The sequence below is a fragment of the Bactrocera tryoni genome, chromosome 2, assembly GCF_016617805.1.
Source record: "Bactrocera tryoni isolate S06 chromosome 2, CSIRO_BtryS06_freeze2, whole genome shotgun sequence".
NCBI classification, from domain to species: Eukaryota; Metazoa; Arthropoda; class Insecta; order Diptera; family Tephritidae; genus Bactrocera; species Bactrocera tryoni.
The window spans coordinates 78,182,265-78,201,837 of record NC_052500.1 but is presented as its reverse complement, the minus strand read 5'-3'; the positions used below and the strand labels follow the sequence as shown (position 1 = coordinate 78,201,837).

The 19,573-nt window shown below is 38.4% G+C and overlaps 4 protein-coding genes across 4 annotated transcripts; 2 read left to right on the top strand and 2 right to left on the bottom strand.

The window, feature by feature from the left end:
- Positions 1-3,567: 3,567 nt before the first annotated feature.
- Positions 3,568-4,794, bottom strand: LOC120769642 (N-acetylneuraminate lyase B-like). Its single transcript, XM_040096746.1, has 4 exons — positions 4,577-4,794; positions 4,435-4,511; positions 4,050-4,364; positions 3,568-3,983 (listed from the first exon to the last, which is right to left on the bottom strand). Exons 1-4 carry the CDS (start codon positions 4,738-4,740, stop codon positions 3,568-3,570), a joined length of 972 nt encoding a protein of 323 aa, XP_039952680.1. The 5' UTR covers positions 4,741-4,794.
- A 2,357-nt stretch (positions 4,795-7,151) lies between these two features.
- Positions 7,152-8,287, top strand: LOC120769505 (N-acetylneuraminate lyase B-like). The gene is made up of 4 exons (XM_040096537.1): positions 7,152-7,267; positions 7,352-7,428; positions 7,492-7,806; positions 7,860-8,287. The coding sequence occupies exons 1-4, from the start codon at positions 7,164-7,166 to the stop codon at positions 8,282-8,284; spliced, it is 921 nt and encodes a 306-aa protein (XP_039952471.1). The 5' UTR covers positions 7,152-7,163; the 3' UTR covers positions 8,285-8,287.
- A 1,837-nt stretch (positions 8,288-10,124) lies between these two features.
- Positions 10,125-11,235, top strand: LOC120769567 (N-acetylneuraminate lyase B-like). The gene is made up of 4 exons (XM_040096622.1): positions 10,125-10,238; positions 10,294-10,370; positions 10,435-10,749; positions 10,817-11,235. The coding sequence occupies exons 1-4, from the start codon at positions 10,168-10,170 to the stop codon at positions 11,233-11,235; spliced, it is 882 nt and encodes a 293-aa protein (XP_039952556.1). The 5' UTR covers positions 10,125-10,167.
- A 1,951-nt stretch (positions 11,236-13,186) lies between these two features.
- On the bottom strand, positions 13,187-18,965 carry LOC120769001 (importin subunit alpha). Its single transcript, XM_040095841.1, has 6 exons — positions 18,873-18,965; positions 18,232-18,341; positions 17,860-18,173; positions 17,213-17,783; positions 15,534-15,681; positions 13,187-14,305 (listed from the first exon to the last, which is right to left on the bottom strand). Exons 2-6 carry the CDS (start codon positions 18,289-18,291, stop codon positions 13,836-13,838), a joined length of 1,563 nt encoding a protein of 520 aa, XP_039951775.1. The 5' UTR covers positions 18,292-18,341; positions 18,873-18,965; the 3' UTR covers positions 13,187-13,835.
- Between the last annotated feature and the right edge of the window lie 608 nt (positions 18,966-19,573).

Below are 19,573 nucleotides of genomic sequence, written 5' to 3'. Positions count from 1 at the left end.
TCAGCCGATTTTTTTTAATATATAGACTTCAGGTTTATTTGGTACGATCCCTATCAGACTCCGGGAAACTGGGTACATAAAGGGTCCGAGAGAACGATATTCTGAAATCCTCTCTCAGTTCGAGTCCACCATTGATAATCTGGACCACTGCGTCGCGGAGCCTACTCCTGATGGAATCTTCAAAACTCAGAAGAAGTTGAAAGCAGCTTCTATTAGGAATATCTTTCAAGCAGAAGATGGCTGCAGGGATGTGCTTCTCCGAAATGCAGCTTATGCCAGGAAAATGTGCATTCATGCCGATAGCAGAGCTAAAATACTGGTCCTAAGCTCTTTGACAGTGCGCTGGAATCTATTCAAGGACGTCATTAAACTGAAAAGTCGATGAGCTGATGAGAAAAGGCATCCCTACCCAGATCCCATTAGGATAGGAACGAGTCGGTGTTCCCGTCTTTTCACACTGTGGCGTTGGATCTATGAACCTTACGCGAGCTCTGTAGGCGTTATATAACAAACCACTTGTTAACAGAGTAAAAATCCAGATCCTTTCCCGTTACGTAGATCTGATTGTGTGGGAACGGATGACAGCCATTTGTACTATAGAATGATCAATTTCGAGGTTCCCTACTTTTTTAAAGAAAAAACAAAGACACTTCCCATTTAATGGGGAATGTTTATTATCATTCGAAAGAACATTCTTTGGCATTTATTTTTGAAGATTATCTCCTTTAAATGATCCAGCCATTGAGTCCACTTTTCGCTGACTCGTTCGAGTATTTCGGCTGGTAACTGGCGGATGACAGGCGTGATGTTTTTCTCCAAGGCCTGAATATAAGCGGGATTGTCCGCATGGACTTTAGACTATACATATTCCCAAAAGAGAAGTCTAGCTGTGTGATATCACACGATCTAGGTGGCCAATCGCCGGCCCAAAACGTAAAATTATTTGCTCGTCGTCTCTTTCTCTCAATAAACCCATTGATTGATGCGATGTGTGGAAAGACGGCGCGGCTTGTTGAAACCAAATATCGTCGAGTTTCCATTTCAGGCATAAAATAGTCGGTTATCAAGGGGCGACAACGGTCGCCATTAACGGTTACGTTCTCACCGACATCTTTTTTGAAGAAATATGGACCGATGATTTCACCGGACCCCCCATTTTCTGAATGAAATGGCAGCTTTCGTCCCAAATGCAGCAGTTTTGCTTGTTCGCATACTGATTTTGCTAGAAAAGGGCTTCATCGCTGAACAAAATTTGGATCGATAACGTTGAAACTTCTTGCAAATTTCCAAGCGCACATATAGAGTTATAAATGACAATTCAACCATTCCACGTGGAATACCAAACGTTCGTCCCGGACCGTTAATCATGTGAAGGAAACACTTTCAGACTCGGTTAACCACGAATTACATTTTCACAAAATTTCAGATTTCTTTTTCACCACATTTGGTTACGGGAAAAGACTTTTCCTCCGCAACTCTACTGGCACTTATTTTTACAACTCCCTTGATATTTATACTTTGATTATTATACCGTTTTTTTGTTGTATACATAAACATATATTAAAGTGGCTATTTTTATATATGCTGCCACACTTCGCCACTTGTTTGCGCGCATTGACATTGATTTACATTTCGTTTCATTTTTATTTTCGTGCCCACACATGTGTTCACTTTTATAGTACTGTTATTACACGCTCATTATTGCGCCCAGGCTTCGTATGCATGCGCTCTCCCACTGCGGCCATGTCGTGTTTAACCCATTCATTTTGGCATTTGTTTATTTTGTTGCTGTTGTTGGCACCGACATATAGCACAATAGCCGAAGTGTCCTTAAAAGTAACGATAATGATTTTGACAGACAACAAACGCCACACACCCACGAGGGAATTGCGAAGATGCTTTGAGTGAGAAAAGTTTGTATTTTTTATTTCACTTGTTGTTGTTGCGTTATTTCAACCACCTGGCGCTTGCTGTTACCTGCCGTTTGCGTATCTCTTGTGGCACATTGTGTTTTTCGAAGAAATAGAACGATGAGATCCGTTAGCTTGTTTTATCTAATTTTATTTTATTTTGTTTTCTTAATATATGACACCATATGGAATACCAGGGGCAACCTGAAGAGATTCAAAAGCTGCTATTTTATCTAAAAATCACAACGGTTTGATGTGGTTTGTGCGCCGGAGGAATCATCGGTCCATATTTTTTCAATGCCTGATGCCTGAAATTGAAGCTCGTGATCTCAGCGACATTTGGTTTCAACAAGACGGCGCCACATCCCGCACTTCGCATCAATCAATGAATCAATTGAAAGAATACTTCGGTGGGCAGATAATTTCAGGTTTTGGGCCGGTCGATTGGCCACCAAGAACGTGTGATATCACACTGTTAAATTTTTTTCTGTGGGGATATGTAACGTCCAAAGTCTTTGCGAACAATCCCGCTTCGATTCAGGCCTTGGAGCAAAACATCACGCGTGTTATGCGCTATTTACCATACGAAATGCGCCAACGAGTCATCGAAAATTGGACTCCATGGATGGACCACCTAAGACGTAGCCGCGTCCATCATTTTAAAGAGATAGTTCTCAAAACACAAATGCCAAAGAATGTTCTTTCGAATGATGATAAACATTCTTCATTAAATTTGAAGTTTCTGGGTTTTTTAATTGAAAAAGAAGGGAATCTGGAAATGTATCATGAACTTTAATCTAAGGAAAGCTGCTCTATATAATTAAAATAATAAATAAAGTTTTGTAAGAACATGAAAACTGGTTCGTGGAAGACTGGAAAAAGGTTATTTAGTCGGATGAAACGAAAATCAAACGCTTCAAATTGGCGGCCAAACAGTACTACTCACGTCGCTCACAAGGAAATCTTCAACGACATCATGTGCGATAGACTGTAAAATAAGGTGGAGGCAGTCTCATAGTATGGGGGTTTTTCACTTGATGGAATATTGGTCCGTTCGACATGAGCACTGAAATTATGAGAAAAGAAGACTATTTGAATATTTTACAGTCAAATTTATCGTACCTTAGGGACAAGTGAAGCTTATCCAGAGGAAGAGATAGTCTTTCAGCTGCATCGGACCGAAACACAATACCAAAATTTGGTGAGGTTAAAGAGTTAGCCATAAGCAAGCCCGAAAAAATATTCTTTTTATAATAATGTTTTTATCTTGGCTTTGAGTTTCCTCGATTCCTTGGCATTCTCAAATGCGGAAATGTCAACAAATTTTAGATAGCTTCATATCTCCAGCGAATAGCTTTCGAAAAAGTAACGACAAAGCCCTAAGAATGGTTAGGAATACTTGAATATTTGCTATCTCAGGATATCTGAAAAAGCTGGAACACAAAAACCAATATTGGTTCAAACACTACAAAACAGATGATGATGAATTCGAGTGAAATTTTAAAACCGAACTTGCGTTATATAAGCCATCAAGTATATATATTTCATAAACCAGTGAACACACCTCAAAAGTACAGACGAGTATAAATTGACATATTTGTATTAAGATTAATGCTGAAACATCAACGCAACCAGTTACGAACACAAACTAGTACGTTTAAAAGAATTTTCTAGCAGAACCGATAAAGAATCCCGGACCATTACCCTGCCGCACCTCATCATCGAACCATTGTTTCATCGCCTCTATGTAACCATGCTCGTTGGAACGTCCCATATAGTAGCTTATCTTGTTATTCAAAAGCATTTGCGTGTCCCGTGCCGTCTCCAAATTATTATTCAACATCGCATTCCAAATGGCCCAACCCAAGTCGGGGCGTATATTTAAGACTGTCATCAAAGCCGATTCGAAACCCACCAATAAGCCGCAGGCCAGCAGACGACTGTTGCCCAATATAATTACGCGCCCTTCACGCAAACACGCCTCGCCATCGTCGAGATCGTTGCTGGCAAAATGTATGCCATAGAAATTCGGTATGGTCTCTTCGGCCAGTTTGCAAAAGTCGCGCATGTTAACTAGAAAAAATATTGAGACAGAAAATGTTAATTAAAACGTGAAGGCATAACTGTGTGCCTACATACGGTAGACGCCCGTGCTCAGCGGTAAATGATAGTAGAAGAACGGCAGTGCGGCACAACGTCGAGCCACCAACCGCATATAGCTGACTAGCTGTTCGATTGTGGTGGGCTTGTAGAAGAGCTCGGGTAGGCAGAGCACCGCATGTACGCCCAAGTCATGCGCATGATCGGCCATTACTAGTACATCGGGCAAGGGCGCGCCGCCGACTTGCAGAAACATAACCAATTCGTATTTTTGTGCCGCTTCCCACCAAGCCTCGGCATTCCGCATGCGCTCCGACAAACCCAAGGCGGGACCCTCACCCGACATGCCATTAACTGTTCATAGAATGAAGGAATATTGTGTTGATCAAATGATTGTAGAAAATATATGGACTCACTTAAGTACCTAAAACACCACTTATACGACTACTTTTCAGCCATTCCGCGTAACGATCGATATGCTGGACTTCCAACGATTGTTCTCTAATACAAGTTCGATTAAATATTAACTCGCATTGGTCAAAATAGATTTTTAGGTTCAAATATACTCATTATTTTTGAAGGCAGTGAAGACAGGCGCCATTAGTCCCTTGAAGTCGAAGAATTTTACACGTTTACTCTCCGTTTGTAATTTAGTGTTCCGAGCTCGGATCGCGCGCATTGAGGTCGCATGAACTTCTTCGTCATAACGGGCCGCTATATATTGCTCCATCGCCTTATCTGGTGGTATAACTATTGGCCGACTTTTCTTGTTACCCAGCGTGATGTTATTGAATTGGAAATTCAAAAAAGAATAGAAAAGTAAACTAAAACGTCTTACGTTCTCATTTGTGAATCTTTGTAATGTTATGACAAACAATATTCTTCGCTAGACACGAACGTACATACATACATAGTTCTAGAAGGGAACGATGTGTGAACGATTTCATTCAATCGATTACAAAAAATTATTTCTGTGTATTTCAATCAAGGGAGTTTTCGCCTTCGCAGAAGAACACTTAACTTCCCGCGGGAGTCGAGTTTATATAACCGGAACAAACACGGACTTACATATATCCAGCCAAGGATCTCCAACTAAAAAAAAAAAATACTAAGCGGCTCTGGCCAACATGCGACGTGTAAACTGAGTCCAACTATTCGCTGAGTTAGTTTGTGCGCTGGATTTGGGACCTGCTTCGTGAAAACCACTCCCAAAACTAAGACACCGCAGCCTCGGATGAAAGACGACCACAGCAAACATGATGAATTGATCAAAGCAATGCGTTGATCAGCGCCTCAAAGAATAGAAGAACTATTTGGTTACAATTCGTAAGTAGGAAGGGACCCCTTTCCACCTTGGTCGGGTTAAGGACCGACATAAACGCTGCTGTACTGTAGGTCCAGCACCCGACCGCAGTGCGACTCTACACTGAACTGAATTTTCAATTATATTTGCCTTTACGTTTAAACCACAGCCACCATCAGTCGCCTTAAAGGCCGAGACCATTGAACAGATTGGAGGAAACTCGAAGGGCTAATTGCTCCCGGTGGTACCAGATTTAAGTCTCCGGTCAGACTTTGTAACTTTTGCAACTACCAGTTGAGCACCCATCAAATGCAATAACTTGAACTTCAAATGTCTACAATATCAGTTCAAGCTGAGTATTAAGCACTATTTCTGACAAGATTATGCTGAAATCTCGAGGAAAATCATATAACAGACGTAGTGCATATTGTATTTTACGACAGGCATACCTTTCCAGGCGTTTTCAGTATCAATTGACAATGTGGAATGGACACACTAACCACTTTAGAAGGATTCGAGGCCGTATTTGGGTATTAAACCACATACTGCTCTGAACTAGTAATCAGGGGTTAAATCCTATACTCTTATCCCACGCACCCACAACACACCTTACCTAACCTTTAGTTTCAGCTAATTGTCGCCTAAATAACTTACGCACAAACCTTTCAAACGTCTCTAACAGTTCCAACTAGTGGAGATCACCCCATAGCCGTCCATTTGTATAGCTCATCCCCATTCACCCAAGGCTCCTGATATCCGAGTACATTATACATCCTGCAATGACATGTACCCAATCCTCATCGCGTGCTCCACACACACATTCAGATGTTTCAGATAGATTTCTTCTATGCAAGAATGCATTCAAAGGCCATGCGCAGTAAATAGGAAGCCCGAGCTCAAACAGAATCCGAAGTCAGGGTTTCCTTCCACAAACCTGACATCCTGAATGTACTGGTAAGTTACTCGACCGTTTCAGCTTTATACCAACGGTTTTGCCACTTATTACTAAGCCTTTCATCTAGAAGCCTACTGCTTCCTAGATAATCCTCCCCTTCCACATCATCGTCAGAAATCCAATCATTCTGCAACAATGACACACTCAAACCCTGCTTCTCCTGAATAGCTCACAGATCAAGAGGGGGTGTTCTTAACAGCACCGTTGGATCCGTTGAGATGGTGCAACATACAGGCAAGCATAATAAAACGCTGTATGGAGAGGAGTTTTTAACGCCTCAAAACTGTAGTGGCTGCTTCCCACCGTACAGTGACTTCATATGTGACACAGGCCACAAATAAGTCACGATATATGGTGCCGTAATGGTTGAAAATCATAATTTTGATGTTGTACATAGGTGATGTTCTCCGGATGGTTGAGAAAACTCCAGCTTATTCAACTCAGTACCAATTCAGTTGGAGAGGTCATCTGAGGAAGGACGTGTCCATACTTGGCATCTGGCTTTGCGAAGAGAGAGAAAGACTACCGCACTGTTGTTAACATGACTTGTCTACGCCAGTAAGGAAGAAGAAGAGGAGTCCAGTTAAACCACTAATTGGCGACAAAGGAATCTAAAGCACTTTCAGTGTATTTTCGGTACATTTTCATAAAAGATGAAGATGACGATGCGCGGAGACCAGAGAGCCGTTTTCCAATACCACATTTTACATGTCAGACATAGTTTCCCGCGCGAAAATAACATCTTTCGACTAATTTTTAACCATCAGCACTTTTAAAGTGTAAAATTTCACCACACTTGCTTCAAAATCGAAAGACGCCCTGAAAACATTGTAAAGCAAAATGTGTTTTTTTTTCAAAAAGCAAAAACGTTTCGTAAGTTCCTCACATAACAAAAATGATGCAATCTTTTTTTAGGTCCTCGGTATCTGCAAAAAAGCCTGTGCCGTCGGACTTTAAGGGTATATTTGCGTCCGTTTTCACAAGCTTCCAATCCGATGAGTAAGTAAGGGTTTTAGGAAACACGAAGAAGATAAAAAATTTCAAAAAATTAAAATATTGTTTTCGTTAAAATTTGAACACAAGGAATCAAACATTGCAGTTGAGTTACATTGAAGAATATGCCGTATGGCTCAAGGAGCGCCATATAAAAGGTGTGCTAGGTAAGTTTGAGATTTTGTTAAAATATTTGCTAGATTTCACAAATATTCAACGCATTTGCTCAGTTAACAGCACAACTGGAGAGGGTCCGGTTTTGGGTTTGATCGAACGCAAATTGAATGCCGAAGCTTGGAGTCGAGCTTGTAAGAAGTGTTCGTTATTGATGATGTTGCAAATTGGCGGTGCGCCGTTGCCCGACGTTTTGGACTTGGCGCGTCACGCCAACGATTTGCATATACACGCTGTGGTCTGTATAGGCGAACTATTTTATGTACCCACCAAAATGGAGCAGCTGGTTGGTTACTGTAAAATCGTGGCTGAGAAATGCGCAAATCACTTCTTCTTATACTATCATCTGCCGGAGTTGACGAAAGTCAAATGTAAGTGAAGCGTTCTTTTAGTATTTATTTTAATGTGTTCTTCTTAAACCCAGTCAACCCCGAGGAGTTCTTTAGTAGCGCCGAAATGGTCATACCGACTTTCGCGGGCTTAGTTTGTACACAAACCGAATTGATGACGGCCATCAAATGCTTGAGCGAGGATCGTATTATCCTAATGGGCGATTCGAAAATGCTCGCCAGCGGCATGTTAATGGGTTTCGATGCGGCCATTATGACGGTGGCGAACATGGAGCCCATATTAATGAAGGAGATCTATGACGCAATGTTGCGAAAGGATTTGAAGACAGCTAAAACTAAACAACACTATTTAAATCAACTTATTAGAAATCATGTAACGAAGGGAAAGTCTAGTTGGATTTCGGATATGAAAAAGTGGTTCAATGAGAGAATGCGTTCAAGTGACGGTTGTGGTATTTATGTTGGTACACCGAGAAAATTTGGTGTATACGAATTGTAATAATTGAAGGGGTTCCGTTATTATTGTTTAATGTTCAGCGTTTCTCAGATTAATATATTGATTATGATTCTTTGTGCTGTAGTCTTTATTTCAAGTTCTATTTGAAGGAAATGTTAGTCCAATTCATAGAATGGTAAACTCAGTAAGGTGTTTTGACGGATTCAGACCAAAAGGAAAAATGATAATGAAGAGTTCCGATTGTCTTAGGAACTGTATGATGGTAGAATCTAGACAGTGTTTTGACGGGTGTTAGATGAGTTGGGTTGGTTGGGATATCGTAACTCTGCAGGCACAATACATGAGTACATATAACCGCCTGTAATAGAAGATCCCTTGGAGTTTCGGATCTAAAAATCCGACAAGAAAGCACTTCCGTGTATCTATCAATTCATTCAGAGTTCAGTGGCTGCAAAGCACAATAGAGAACTGGATATTTTTGTAGACAACCGTAACTTCGTTAACTTTAATAAAGCTATATTAATAGGGTGACTTCACAGAGTTTACCGACAGCACATTCACCCCACTACCCATTCCTACGGACGTAATCGTTGGCGAACGTCAATTTCGCAAGGTGATCGCAGCTGCTGCCGTTCGCTTCATGCCGGAAGAATCGCTGAACTCCATCCCAATTTTCCAGCCGAAGCAGCATTTTAACTTACGTCACGCCGATCACTGTGATGTGCGAATAAGCGGTCTCAGTTCGGAGATTCGGCAAATGGTAAATCAACACAAGCGGACAAAGTGGATAGGTTACCTGAAGTCTTGCAACCTCCCTTCTGGCGTGAGTAAGCTTAAGAGACATTATGACCGAGTTGAAATTCAATCCAATGGTCATGCCTCTTCGGACCCGAAGAAGTGCACGAACTATTTTAGCCGGCAATTCACACTGCATCCTTTGGTATACAAATCCAAACGATGGGTTACCCGACGGATGCGTAAAGTGCCAAAAGACTGCGCACCACTTACTTTCACCGATGAGGACATTCACAGTGTCATCAATAAGGCAAAATGTTCCATGCTGAAGCACCTAAGCACGACGAGAGTAAGCTTCCTCATCAAGTCCTCAACCTGTCACTGACCACACTTCAAATACTCAATGTGTGGAAAATCGAAAGAGTGGTCCAACTACTGAAAACTGGGAAACCCCCCTACAAAAGGGAGTCCTATCGTTCGATAATTCTCCTTTTCCCAGCAGTAAAGACACTTGAGACATTGCTACTACCGACATTCACACACCACCTGAGTCTAGCAAACCACCAGCATGGCTTCCGAAAAGTGCACAGCAGCACCAAAAAAACTTAGCATCATAAACTCCCCGATAATTCATGACCTTAACCAAAAACCACGCAACGCTACTTGAGGACATCGAACAATCCATACTGCCTCCAGGGTTGAATAGTCGGAACAAGCACTACCTGAACGGACGGCAATCATCCGTACTGTTTCGAGGTAAAAATTCCAAATTAAGAAGAATTAAGCAGGGGGTTACGCAGGGTGGTGTCCTCTTCCCTTTGCTGTTTAATTCGAACGATGGCGTTAAAATTCCGACGGTCAATAACCATAAGATTTTAGGAGACACCCTCTCACTATGGTCCGACTCCGTTTCCTGGGCCTACCGTTGGATGACCTCGATGACAACTTATCTGAAACTTACCACCCTAACGGAGACTAGATGAGCCTTACAACAACAATAACGCGATCCTCTATCTTATTCAATTCACATTTTCATTGTGCTTTGACTTTGATAACTTCGACAAAAAAAGTTTTAAGATGCCTCAATTTTAACTGTAAATTTTGACAAGCCAGACATTGCTGAATAATAAAATAGTGTAGAAAAAGAACGAACCATTTCGGCAATTGAAAGCTTTTAATAACGCTTAATTATGGACCCAGCAGAATTGAAATCTTTTGAGGGTTTCTTGGCGCCAGCATTCACATGCTTTGAAACTAATGAGTAAGCTCTCTAGTTAACAGTTAAATTTACTTTGAGACCAGCAACAATTTTGCAGAGAGAAAACCTTAAATTTGGCACATATTGACGACTATGCGGAGTGGCTACAAAGGAATGGAGCCGTAGGCGTTTTAGGTGAGTTGACATAGGCACAAATATGGCTCTACCAAAGTCTAAAATACCAATATACCAACGATAGTCAATAGCATTACCGGTGAAGGTCCCGTTTTGGGAAAAGTCGAACGTCAATTGAATGCGGAAGCTTGGAGCAACGCTTGTAAAAAGTACGAACTAAAAATGCTGATACAAATTGGCGGCGCACCAATGCCCGATGTGCTGGATCTGGCAAGGCATGCGAGTAATTTGAATATAAATGGTGTAGTCTGCATACCAGAGCTCTTCTATAAGCCAAGCGATGTCAAGCAATTGGTGGGCTATTGTAAAATCGTCGCCAAGAATTGTGGGCGGCATCCATTCTTTTACTACCACTTGCCACACTACACAGATGTGTTTCGTAAGTGCAGCATTTAAAACAAATTTCTTGTGCGTCAGAATTTCTTTAACTGTATATTTATTATTAGTTGACATGCCAGAGTTTTGTGAACTTGCGGAACGGACCATACCAAACTTCGCGGGCATCGAATATTCCAATAGTGATCTAGCCATGGCGGCGAAATGTTTGGCTCCAAATCGCATCATCATACTTAGCGATTCGCGCATGCTCTCCAGCGGTCTGCTGCTCGGTTTCAAAACATTCTGCATGGCCGCATTCAATATGGTGCCGGATACCATGTGTGATATTTACGATTACATGAAAACTGGCAGAATTAATTTAGCAAAGAGAGAGCAAAAACTTTTAAATAGTTCCATACGGGAACATATGACGCGGCAAAAGAAGGGTAACTGGGTAAAGGCCATGAAACATTGGTTTAACGAGGAGTTGAAGAAGCCACAGAATGAGACACCATTTACAGCAGGTCACACGCGTAAACTCCACTAGAATTCGTTCTTTTTCCATTATTTTTTTAGTTTTGTTTGTAGTTTCCTTTTTTGAGATTCCAATTACTGAAATAAAGAAAACTTTGAGGGATGGGACTTCAAGCAATGTTTTTTAAGAGGCAGACAGATGAATTTCCTCAACTCGCATCACCATAATCCATAATCTACAAAACAAACTTCGAGTTAGCGAGACTTCGATTTATTGAAGGGAATTTTTATGAAATTTGACGTCTAACGCCAATTCAAGAGTTCGAGTTATGGAGGACTTCGAGTACTGTAACTACTTTCTTATTTTTTCAAAATAGAAATCAAAATCTCAGAAATCGAAAAGATGCTACAGAAGTTTGCCGACAAAAGCTCTTTATTGAAATTCCCAAGAAAGTCGCAAGAGTGGTAGTCTTAAGACCACGTGGAGGAGAGGATTTTAGATCTCATCCAGAAAAAGACAGACAGCAGTGGAAGCCCGTTTTTAGCGATGTCGGCGATCGCATGTACCAAAAACTGACCGATCCAAACGAGATTAAAACTCCGAAAATACAGCACTTTGCCGGATCCGGTAACGTAGAACCGGCTGTTATGAGAATGGGACCTCAGGCTCGCATGACAGTAACCCCCTTTTTGCATGCCCTGCTAACCCTACACATCTTACATCCCTCTTCATATGGTCCGACCCCGTCGAAACAGCACGTTTCCTGGCCCTACCGTTGGATAAGCTCGATGACAACTTATCTAATTCTTACCATCCTAACGGGGATTAGGTACGTCTACGTAACCGGCACGGACCCGGATTTTTTATCTGGTCAAGGGTTGTCGATTCGGCAGAATTCCTTAAACTAAATTATTCATGATTTATTTTGCAATAGCAGGAAAATCTTCAGTAACAATTTAGAGAACGGAAAAAAAACTAACGAACATTTTTTTGAAAAAAAGATAATAAGAATAAATTTATTAAAAAAAAAGGTTACTTAATTACGAAAATAATTTGAAATATTAATGTTGATAAAAAATTATTATTTAAAATTAAAACATTAATATAAATAAAAAGTGGAGAACATTTTAAAAAGAGATATTTACTTAAAACAAAAATTTAAAGGATTAAAAAAGTAAGAATAAAAATTAAAAAATTAAGTAAATTGTAAAAACAAAAGTCAAACACCTACTGATGGTAAAAGCGTTAAAATATGTACATATGTATATAGAAATGTTTAAGGATAAATTATGCAATAATTAGTAAAGTAAATAACTCAATATTTAAAACTAGTTACCTGAAATTAAAATATATTACTGAATTTTTTTAATTAAAACAAAATAAAATTAAAATGAAATAATCAAAAATATAATAGTTATACATACATATACATATGTATGTATGTATATAACTTATAATTAAAAAAATAATAATTAAATAAAAAAATTAACAAAAATTAAAAAAAGTAAAAATATAAATAATTTTTATAAAAACAAAAAAATAAAATAGATTTATAAACATAATTAAAAAAGTAAATAAAATTAAAAAACAATATTAAAAATTCAAAATGAAATAATAAAAAAATATCATAATTGTAAACAATAAAAAAGATATCATTGAAAAAAAAAATTATATATAAGAAATATAATTGAAATAAAAAATTACCGAATACAAAATATAATTAAATAATAAACTGACCGACAATTAAAAGAAAATAAAAATAATTATGAAATAAATAATTATTATAAAATAAAAAACAATAAGAAAATTGGAATGGAGACAAAAAATTACCAAATATACATATAAAAAAAAATAAATATAATGAAATTGAAAAAAGTGGCATGACGAGTTCAAAAGCTTTATTATTTCGCTATAACCAAGTAATCGTAATGAATTAAGCAACTGAAGAATGTAGAAATGTTTATATTTTTATAACCCTTTCTAGGTTTTATGAGACCTCTGCAGGCAAAAAAAAACCAATAAATTTTGTTATATATTTCCTGCTAAATGATTTATTAGATGCATGTGCGTTAATACAAATGTAATTTTACAATATTATGTGCCAGTTCAACCCAATATTTGGCACAATAACCATAATGTTCAATGCAAACTTAAATGATTAATAAAAAAATATATATCTTAATGGAATAAAAGTGAAATTTGTTTAAAAAATATATATCATATGTATTCATACAAACTTTAATCAGACTTACAAATGTGTTAAAAAGAAAAAGAAATAAAAAATCTGAATAAAATTAGTATGTGCGCGTAACTATTAAAAATGAATATAAAATGTAAATCGAATTGATGAGAGCATGCATGGCGACGGTGGGGATTTGGTAAGCAAAGGGGCATAAAAACTTAATTACAAATTATGGAGATGCGTGTGACAATACAAGCAGCTGCAAGAATCATTAGGAACGTTTATGATTCCTTGTGCTCGCATGTGTTACTTGTATTGAAGGAAAAACAAAAACCGAAGATTATATGCAATAACAAGTAATGCGCTGCACAAATATGCGATGAACAATACAGCACACATACAAACACTTTACACAATGATTCAGCCGGCTGGCAGGTTGCACACACGCACACCACACAATACACCTTACGCTGGTGTGACGTCCAGGCAACTAAAACGTGTAACCACCCTCGGGTGCATTCGAATGGCCCGCATTAAATTCGAGCGCACCATTAACCTCTTGTGGCGCCAGCTCCGCTTCAGCATCCTCGCCGCTATTGAAGTATGTATCCACCAGTGCGAAGGCCTTCTTGTATATTTCCTCGTTTTCGTGCTCCTGCAGCTTCTCCAGTTTATCCAAACCGCCCATCTCCTCGACCATCAGGCATAGATTCTCGGTGCCGCCCAACTTTTCGGCCAAAACAAACAAATTACCGAGTCCCATGAGTACCACTTTAACGGTGCGCGGATCCTTGGCGTCGAGTAAATCACAGAATGGCTTCAATATTTGATATTTTTCAATCAGATCGATTATTTGTTCGGGTGTGCCACTCGTTGTGGTATTTGTAACGGCCCAAGCGGCTTCTTTTTGCGATTTGAAATCGCCCTTCTCCAACACATTTCGTATAGGTGTGAAAAGACCTGGAGTTATTTGGAAAAAATTTAATTTAATAATAAAAATTAGGTAAGTGTATTTTAGGGTAACAACTTTACTGTTTTGCTAATTAAAATAAGATATTTTTAGAAAAACTTTACTGTTTTGTTTTACAAAGCGAGTGTGTGATAAAGTACATATAAGAAAATAAAAAGGCAGTACAAAACAAAATCACAAATTTTAAATTAAACAGATAGATTAACATGATTGAGTATAGGTAACAAGCTATGAAGAATAAATATTAGAAAACTTTTGAGAACTATTCCGTACAGAACAAGTCCTTCACAAAAGAAAGTTCAATAGTAACGCATATAGACTCCAAATACATGCATTAGAATATATTTAAAAAAAAAAAATTTTATATATATTTTCAAATTCAAGGCTTATAATTCTTAGTGAAATTCCTACAATTATCCTCTCGTGGTTTTTATATTAAGGTAACATTTTAGTTGAAGTTTGGGAGTGTCCATCACTTTTATGCAATACAAGCAATAATGCGGTATACATATGTATGTATGTATATATCACAGACTCATTTTAGAGTATACATATTAGTTTTGACCTGATTACCTACATTAAAGCAAGTTATGAAAAGTATTCCCAAATTCATAAAATATTGCCAAATGCGATGATGTCCTACTTTAGAAAATCAACGTTGAATGCCGCCATATTTGTGATAATTTCGCACCACTCTGTTAAAATTTTCTTTTCCTTTTTAATTAGCGATATAGAGCACTCTTTTTCGCATATTTAAAATTGTATTAGCAAAAAAAATTAAATTACTTAATTAAATTCTTGTCTACGCCGCAACTATTCATTAACGTTGATGTGCTCTATTTTCTTTCATACAAATATTTAGACACAACTATGACCAAGTTTATTTTTCATTACTCTTCCTTCCCAAATTAACCGGTAAGCAGACCGCGCAAACTTGTTCAAATGTATGTATGTGGGTATGTGTATACTTCAAGAGTTTACAAACCATTTGGGCAACGGCCGTAACTAACAGTTTGATGAAATCAACAATTCCTCATCTGCTATTCAGCTAAGCAACTAACCACCCACTAGAATGGCAAATAAAAGCCTCACATTCAAGTCCCTCACTCCATAAAGGCGCTTACAAACACAACATAAATAAGAAAAGTAGCAAAAAACAAAGCAAAGCGTAAACAGAGGAGAAAGAAATATAAAATGCAAACACAAACACAAACTTACCAGCATCGATAACGGCCTGAATCTGCTTCGGATTTCCGGCTGTGATATTACTAACCGTCCAGGCGGCCTCCTTTACAATATTACATTTTGAATGTTGCAACAGAACACCCAATCGGGGTAAACCGCCAGCAGCAATGACTGCGTCCGTCTAGAGGGTTGAGTCGTTGGTGACAGGGCAGTTGGAATTAAATTTCACGCAGGTATTGGCAGGCGACCAAAAATAAAAAAAAACAAGAAATGAAAATAAAAAAATAAGGCGAGGAAAATTAAATTGTGTATGCGTATGTGTGAATGTATACTTATATTTTTAGTACAAATATAGTAGCAAATATGCAAATGAAATTTGGTGAAACCAAAAAAAAGGTATGCAAATAAATAAAAATTAAGATAAAAATGTTGCTGTGAATTGGAGGCTTAAAACAACAGCGCCAGAAAAGTTACCATGCGGCGTAAATAAGCAATGAGCAAAGTAATTTTTGCAAATTGAAAGGCCGAAGTGACACTTTAGCTCGGGGCATAATTTTTGTGGAAAAAATTAAGTGGGGTGAATGAGTGGTATATAAAAAGCATTGCTTAAGTCTTTACCGGATTTGCAGATGAATGAATATCTCGTTGTAAGGTTTTGTAATATTATATTTAGAGATAATTTTTGTTAGAATTTGAGCCGCTTAGATAATTTATATAGAGCTTCTCCGCTCTATGCATAAAACGTGTATACAGAATAAAAAAAATAAATTAGTTTTCTAATAAAAACATTATTTCTACGTGCACTACTCGTACGAGTATACAATTCTTATATGATGGATTGAGTAAACACCGAAAGAACGGCTGCGGTACTTTCTCTAAACCGCTTTCGCAGTACAATTCCAGTAGCCAAGCAACCAATTCCAGCGGTATAGCCGCTAACCTGTGCACCACAGTTAGTACTACCTTCATCAACATGCTAATCCCGGAATCCAAAGTGGAAATTCGTAAATATTCATTTTCCATTTGTGAAATGTGCAGATTATGCAGCAGCGGAAGCAACATCAATGGCAAACACACACAAACACAGCTAATAGCAAGAACTCATGGCACACAGACGCAACACCACCACCATGCCTTCATTAGCTAGTTAAGTACTAGCAGGTTGCCTGAGTGCCACCCTCTCTTTTATACGCTCCAGCTTACTTTCTCGCAATTTTAATGCGGATCTGTGTCAAGTAATCGACGCCAACTTTGAATTCATATGCAAATTTACACATAGTTATGCAAAAACTCGACGTCCAAGCTTTAAGAGGCTAAAGGGAGCGAAGATAAGTTGTGGCGTGCATAACAGCAAGTGATTGCGACCAACCAACAGACGCGTATTATTCTCAACTACACAAATGGTGTTTGTTACCGAAAATTGTATATGTGCATAAGATCAGTGCTGTAGAGAGGGAAACAAATATAAATGTAGCTAAAGTCAGCTTAACTGGCACACGGAGGCTAGCACTTATTGTTGGTGCAGCCGTTTCGTTTTGCATTTTAATCCTAAATCACACGTTGTTTTGTTTAGCTGCATTTCCGAATGTGCATTAATGTTGCAATAAGCGTATGTGTTTAACGAATGGATTCACATTGATGTTCTCGGCATGTACATACATACATACTCGTATATGGTGCATGATAAACCTAACACTTATAATTGCACTCACCTGCAGATCAGTGCCGGTTACGATATTTCCCACGCTGCGTAGTGCTGGCACAATTATAGAAGGCTCGTCAGTACCAAGCAGTTTTACTAGATGCGTCACTGCGCCTGTGTCGACGACCGCTTGGATTTTCAAATTTTCATCATCCGTCACATATGAGAGTGCCCAACAAGCATCAGCTAACACTTGTGAATCATCACCTAACAGTAATTGCGATATCACGGGCAACAAACGTTTAATTTCTTCAAATGGTGGTGATGGATTTTTGTTGCGACACAAATTCGACATCAACCAAACAATGTTGCGCAAGAAGGAAAGTGGTGTTTCAAAATTTATCAAACCAAGTATACCATCCACAACATTATGTTGTATGACGATGTCACGTGCGGCTGCTCCGTCTCCGGCTATGTTACCCAGAGCCCAAACCGCCTGCTCGGCAAGATTAATGGACTTGGATTTCAACAACGCAACAAAATGTGGCACAGCATTTTGCTCGATAACGCAACGTGTTTGCTCCGAAGTGCCAGAAGCGATGTTGGTAAGCGCCCAGGCAGCTTCAAATTGTAGCAAAGGACTATAAACAGAACACGAGATATGTAAAAGGAAATAAGTAAAATTGCTACGCATATGGTTAAAGTGAGTTTGCCTACTTCTCGTGATTTTGTAGAAAACGTATGCAAATGGGAACAATGCCATGTCCTATCATCAAATCAATAGGCGGATTACGTTCGCGACTTAGCATTTTACGTGCTGATTGCATGCCTACGAATTGACGATCGACATCTTGACCATTCATAGCGGCAACCATTTCGTCGATGCTCATTTGCACGGGCGATTGGCTATTATTCTCTTTCAGAGGAGATACAATATCCTCTTCGTTGATGTTGCGACGTTTGAAAAGTTGATCCTCTTTCTTTGATTTGCGCAACTCCACAGTAACTTCATGGCGACGCATGCGAGAATCCTATGTATAAAAAGTATTGATTATTTCATAGTTTAAAAATCCAGTGTGAGATACTAACCTGTGAGTTAATCGAGTTCGATTTGTACGAATTTAAACGTGTTGTATCTGATTTACTCATTTTGTTGCTGATGTATATTAATGCAGGAAATAAAGAATAATGCAGCGATGCTAAAGTTTTGATGAAACAAGTATAATATATATTTGGGAGATGTAACATTTTTGATTTTCTAAAATATAATATTTACTGTCAATATTCATACATAACTGAATACAGCAGAAATATTTTTTAAATTTTTTCTAGCACTCAATAATATTCAAATTGATCCTGAATTCCCACGACAGCCGTTTCTACGTACCGGAATTGACACGGATTTTATCCGTTTGGATCGGTGAGCATTTTATTAATTCAAATTGATCCTGTTACTCAAAATGGCAGACCACGCAGAGGATAAGTTTTACATCACCAAGGGAGCATGCATTTTATCGTTTCCAACCCGAAATGCAAGTACACATTCCGAGACTTTATACAAATACATGAGATCCATAGCCACATTGTTTACAATTTTCTAGAAATTTTGCGAACCTTTTACAAATGAAAACCTACCTGTCTTTATTTTAGCCCAATGAACTAGGTTTCAGTTAAAAATAACGTAACTTCACACAAATTTGCTGAATAAGTTCAAGACAGGTTATTCTCACCTTAATTTTCCACCTTTGACACAATAATATTTCCAATAATTGCAAAGCAAGTTTTATTTTAAAAATTAAATAAATTTGTAGGGAAAATAATAAAAATTCATGCAATGAAATAACTTGTTAATTCTTTCTATTCGACTGTCTGCTCGGCAATAAAATGCCGTTTGAAAATTCAAAATTTCCCCTGCAATTCACGCAGACTTGACGGGAGACTTTTCAACGTTGATTTTTGTTTTTGTATAGAACGTGCATATGCAGCGAAATGGCAAAACACATGCAATGAAAAGGCGCAAATTTGATCTTCGCGCAATAACCATTGTGGGTTAAAGCGTGTAAACAGCTGTGCCGCTGCAGTGTAGAGAAATAGTTCACTTTTTTGCAAACAATTAGTTTTTGTTGTAAACGGCCACTTTTCGCAGTGTGTGTTGATTTGTTCTCTCACTCTAGCCTGTGCTCAATGCTAAGATCGATATGTAACAAGCGTAACAGTCTCCAAAAGTGGTGTTGCCTGGATTTGAGATCAACTCAGGGTTGCATTATGATGTACTACTTTTATAATTGGAGAAACACAGGGTGTCAGAAAGCAATATATTTCGTATTTTGTAAAAAACTTTAATTTGCTGCAAAAGAAACAGTAACAGTAACTGATGAAAACATCAGCTGATATCTAAAAAAAATTGTAGTTCGATATTTTATTGCTTCGA

Bases quoted from the DNA above. Each gene is read 5' to 3' on its own strand.
- LOC120769642 (XM_040096746.1), bottom strand. From the start codon at position 4,740: ATGGAGCAATATATAGCGGCCCGTTATGACGAAGAAGTTCATGCGACC. The intron at 4,365-4,434 runs GTACTTAAGTGA...TTCTATGAACAG, and splicing joins TCGTATAAGTGGTGTTTTAG to TTAATGGCATGTCGGGTGAG. The intron at 3,984-4,049 runs GTATGTAGGCAC...TATTTTTTCTAG, and splicing joins GCTGAGCACGGGCGTCTACC to TTAACATGCGCGACTTTTGC.
- LOC120769505 (XM_040096537.1), top strand. From the start codon at position 7,164: ATGATGCAATCTTTTTTTAGGTCCTCGGTATCTGCAAAAAAGCCTGTG. The intron at 7,268-7,351 runs GTAAGTAAGGGT...TTTGAACACAAG, and splicing joins ACAAGCTTCCAATCCGATGA to GAATCAAACATTGCAGTTGA. The intron at 7,807-7,859 runs GTAAGTGAAGCG...TCTTAAACCCAG, and splicing joins GGAGTTGACGAAAGTCAAAT to TCAACCCCGAGGAGTTCTTT.
- LOC120769567 (XM_040096622.1), top strand. From the start codon at position 10,168: ATGGACCCAGCAGAATTGAAATCTTTTGAGGGTTTCTTGGCGCCAGCA. The intron at 10,239-10,293 runs GTAAGCTCTCTA...ACAATTTTGCAG, and splicing joins ACATGCTTTGAAACTAATGA to AGAGAAAACCTTAAATTTGG. The intron at 10,750-10,816 runs GTAAGTGCAGCA...ATTTATTATTAG, and splicing joins ACACTACACAGATGTGTTTC to TTGACATGCCAGAGTTTTGT.
- LOC120769001 (XM_040095841.1), bottom strand. From the start codon at position 18,291: ATGAGTAAATCAGATACAACACGTTTAAATTCGTACAAATCGAACTCG. The intron at 18,174-18,231 runs GTTAGTATCTCA...TTTTATACATAG, and splicing joins CGAACTCGATTAACTCACAG to GATTCTCGCATGCGTCGCCA. The intron at 14,306-15,533 runs GTAAGTTTGTGT...AAATAACTCCAG, and splicing joins TCAGGCCGTTATCGATGCTG to GTCTTTTCACACCTATACGA.